This window comes from Macaca thibetana, chromosome X (genome assembly GCF_024542745.1).
Source record: "Macaca thibetana thibetana isolate TM-01 chromosome X, ASM2454274v1, whole genome shotgun sequence".
Lineage (NCBI taxonomy): Eukaryota > Metazoa > Chordata > Mammalia > Primates > Cercopithecidae > Macaca > Macaca thibetana.
The window spans coordinates 36,609,454-36,611,950 of record NC_065598.1 but is presented as its reverse complement, the minus strand read 5'-3'; the positions used below and the strand labels follow the sequence as shown (position 1 = coordinate 36,611,950).

The 2,497-nt window shown below is 42.1% G+C and overlaps 1 protein-coding gene across 1 annotated transcript; it reads left to right on the top strand.

Moving 5' to 3' along the window:
• Positions 1 to 1,167: 1,167 nt before the first annotated feature.
• On the top strand, positions 1,168 to 1,721 carry LOC126946353 (mitochondrial intermembrane space import and assembly protein 40-like). Its single transcript, XM_050776517.1, has one exon. It carries the CDS (start codon positions 1,246 to 1,248, stop codon positions 1,672 to 1,674), a length of 429 nt encoding a protein of 142 aa, XP_050632474.1. The 5' UTR covers positions 1,168 to 1,245; the 3' UTR covers positions 1,675 to 1,721.
• Positions 1,722 to 2,497: the final 776 nt, after the last annotated feature.

The window sequence follows — 2,497 nt, the reverse complement described above, 5'->3', positions numbered from 1 at the left end:
GATCAGGTGCAGAGGTATAGGAATCAGACTCCCTAGGGGACAATTTGCATAAAGTGCATGAACCAAGGGAGTACCCATTCCAGGATAAGATTCAGAAAGAAGTGCATGAAAAAAGGCATTCAGCCTAGGGAAGGTCCCATGAGTTTTTGTATGGGTGCAGAAAGTAACCAGTCTGGGGAAGGACCCAGAATGAAGTGCATGGGTGGAGAAAGTGTCAGACTTGGAATAGAAGTGGAATAAATTGCATGAGAGAATTAAATCAGATTATGAGGGATTGTGGTGGGTTTGTAAAATTGGAGTATACAGCCAGCTCAAGAGAGGATCTTTCAGCATTTGCATGAGATTAGGAAACAGTGAGAGTTATATTATCCTGGGTTCTGCAGAGAAACAGAACATATATGTATATGTATAAGGGATCTTCACAAAGTTCATGGAAAGTATGAAATATGGAAAAATGCAAACATTTTTTGCACCAAAATAAATTCACCCTACCTTGTTGTAACATGTCTGAACAAGATCTGGCTTGAGGTACTAAGAAGGATAAGGCATCAGTGTGAAAAGGGCCCCAACCAGAGAGCAACATGAATTCTGCTAAAATTAAAGGAAGAACAAACGTCAAATTTATGTTGAAGCTGGAGTGGAAGCATGGTGAAATCACTGATGCTTTACAAAATGTTTGTGGAAACAACGTCCCCAAATATCAGCGGTTTACAGATGGATAATTAGCTTTAAGAAGAAGAAGGGACAAGATGATGTTGAAGATAAAGCTCACAGTAGCAGACCATCTGCATCAATTTTCAAGGAAAAAAAAATAATGTTGTTCATGCCCTAATTGAAAAGGACTGGCGATTAACCGCATTAGCAGTAGTCAAATACCATAGACATCTCAATTAGTTCAGTTTACACAATTATGACTGAAAAATAAAATTGAGCAAACTTTCCACTCAAGGGGCACTAAAACCATTGTGCTCAGATCAGCTGCAGACAGGAGCAAATGTTTCAATCGAAATTTTAAACAAATGGGATCAAGATCCTGAAGCATTTCTTCAAAGAATGTTTATAGGAGATTAAACTTGGCTTTACCAGTATGATCCTGAAGACAAAGCAAATTAAAGCAATGGCTACTAAGAAGTGAAAATGGTCCAGTCAAAGCAAAAGTGGCTGCCTGAGGAGAGGAGGTCACGGCATAAAGCTGCAGCTACCGCCATTGCCGCTTCTGCAAGGTCTCAGGGTCGGGCTGCAGCCATGTCCTATTGCCGGCAGGAAGGGAAGGATGGAATCATATTTGTAACCAAAGAAGATCATGAAACTCCAAGCAATGCAGAAATGGTGGCCGATGACCCCAATGATCCATACGAGGAGCACGGATTGATACTGCCAAATGGAAACATTAACTGGAACTGCCCATGCCTCGGGGGAATGGCCAGCGGTCCCTGTGGAGAACATTTCAAGTCAGCCTTTTCCTGCTTCCACTATAGCACGGAAGAGATCAAGGGGTCAGACTGTGTAGACCAGTTCCGGGCCATGCAGGAATGCATGCAGAAATACCCAGACCTCTATCCCCAAGAGGATGAGGATGAGGAAGAAGAAAGGGAGAAGAAGCCAGCAGAACAAGTAGAAGAAACAGCTCCCACTGAGGCCACTGCAACCAAAGAAGAGGAGGGGTCAAGTTAATGAAGGCCACAAGGCACTGGGCTCCAGTCCTTTTGGAGTGGACCTTTTGCAAAAGGCCTTGTCGTAAACCTCCAGGAAATTGTCTTTCCCTCTGTTGTCCTGTGCACTGTAATATACAAAATAACTTATTTTGATGATCAGGGGTCTTGACCTCTTGACATATACACTGAAAAAAATGGGGGTTGTATGTATGTGTGTCCTACCTAAACCTGTAGCTGCCACTTTTGAATTCTCTTCTCAGATTGCCCTGAATTTTGCCACTTTTAAATAACGTGCTGAATAAGCTCAGCAGCTAAAAACCATTACCCAAGAACGTTTTTTGTGAGTGAGCTGATTTATTCTGATTCATTTTATTCTTTTTGGTAGATTTTATACCCCTTGGGGAAAATAATACAAGTATAGAAACAAAAACATATTCTCTTAAAAATGCTGGGGTAGGGCATATCTACTAGCAGAGGCCAGATGGTCAGATACGATTTCTGCAAACCCATCTTGACCTTGAGTATGTGAAGGTGTACTGTACTTCATTCCTGATACATTTTGGTTTCCATGATGGTATGGAGCTCCTGGTTTTCTGTGTTTGGATGATGAAGATTTGGACCCTCCCCTTCATAATCCCTTTCTAAGTGAAGGGAGAGGCTGGCGTGGCTGTTTCTTGTTAGTACGAAAGCCCTGGTTTGGGGCTCATGTTCACATTGGCTCTCAATCTGGCCAGGTGCAATGTTCTTGAGAGGTGGGGACCTAATTATAACCAGAGTAGCAGGAAGAGAGGAAACATTGTGAATTAAGTATTCAATTAAAAGGAAACATGATTTCTACCTGG

Bases quoted from the DNA above. Each gene is read 5' to 3' on its own strand.
- LOC126946353 (XM_050776517.1), top strand. From the start codon at position 1,246: ATGTCCTATTGCCGGCAGGAAGGGAAGGATGGAATCATATTTGTAACC.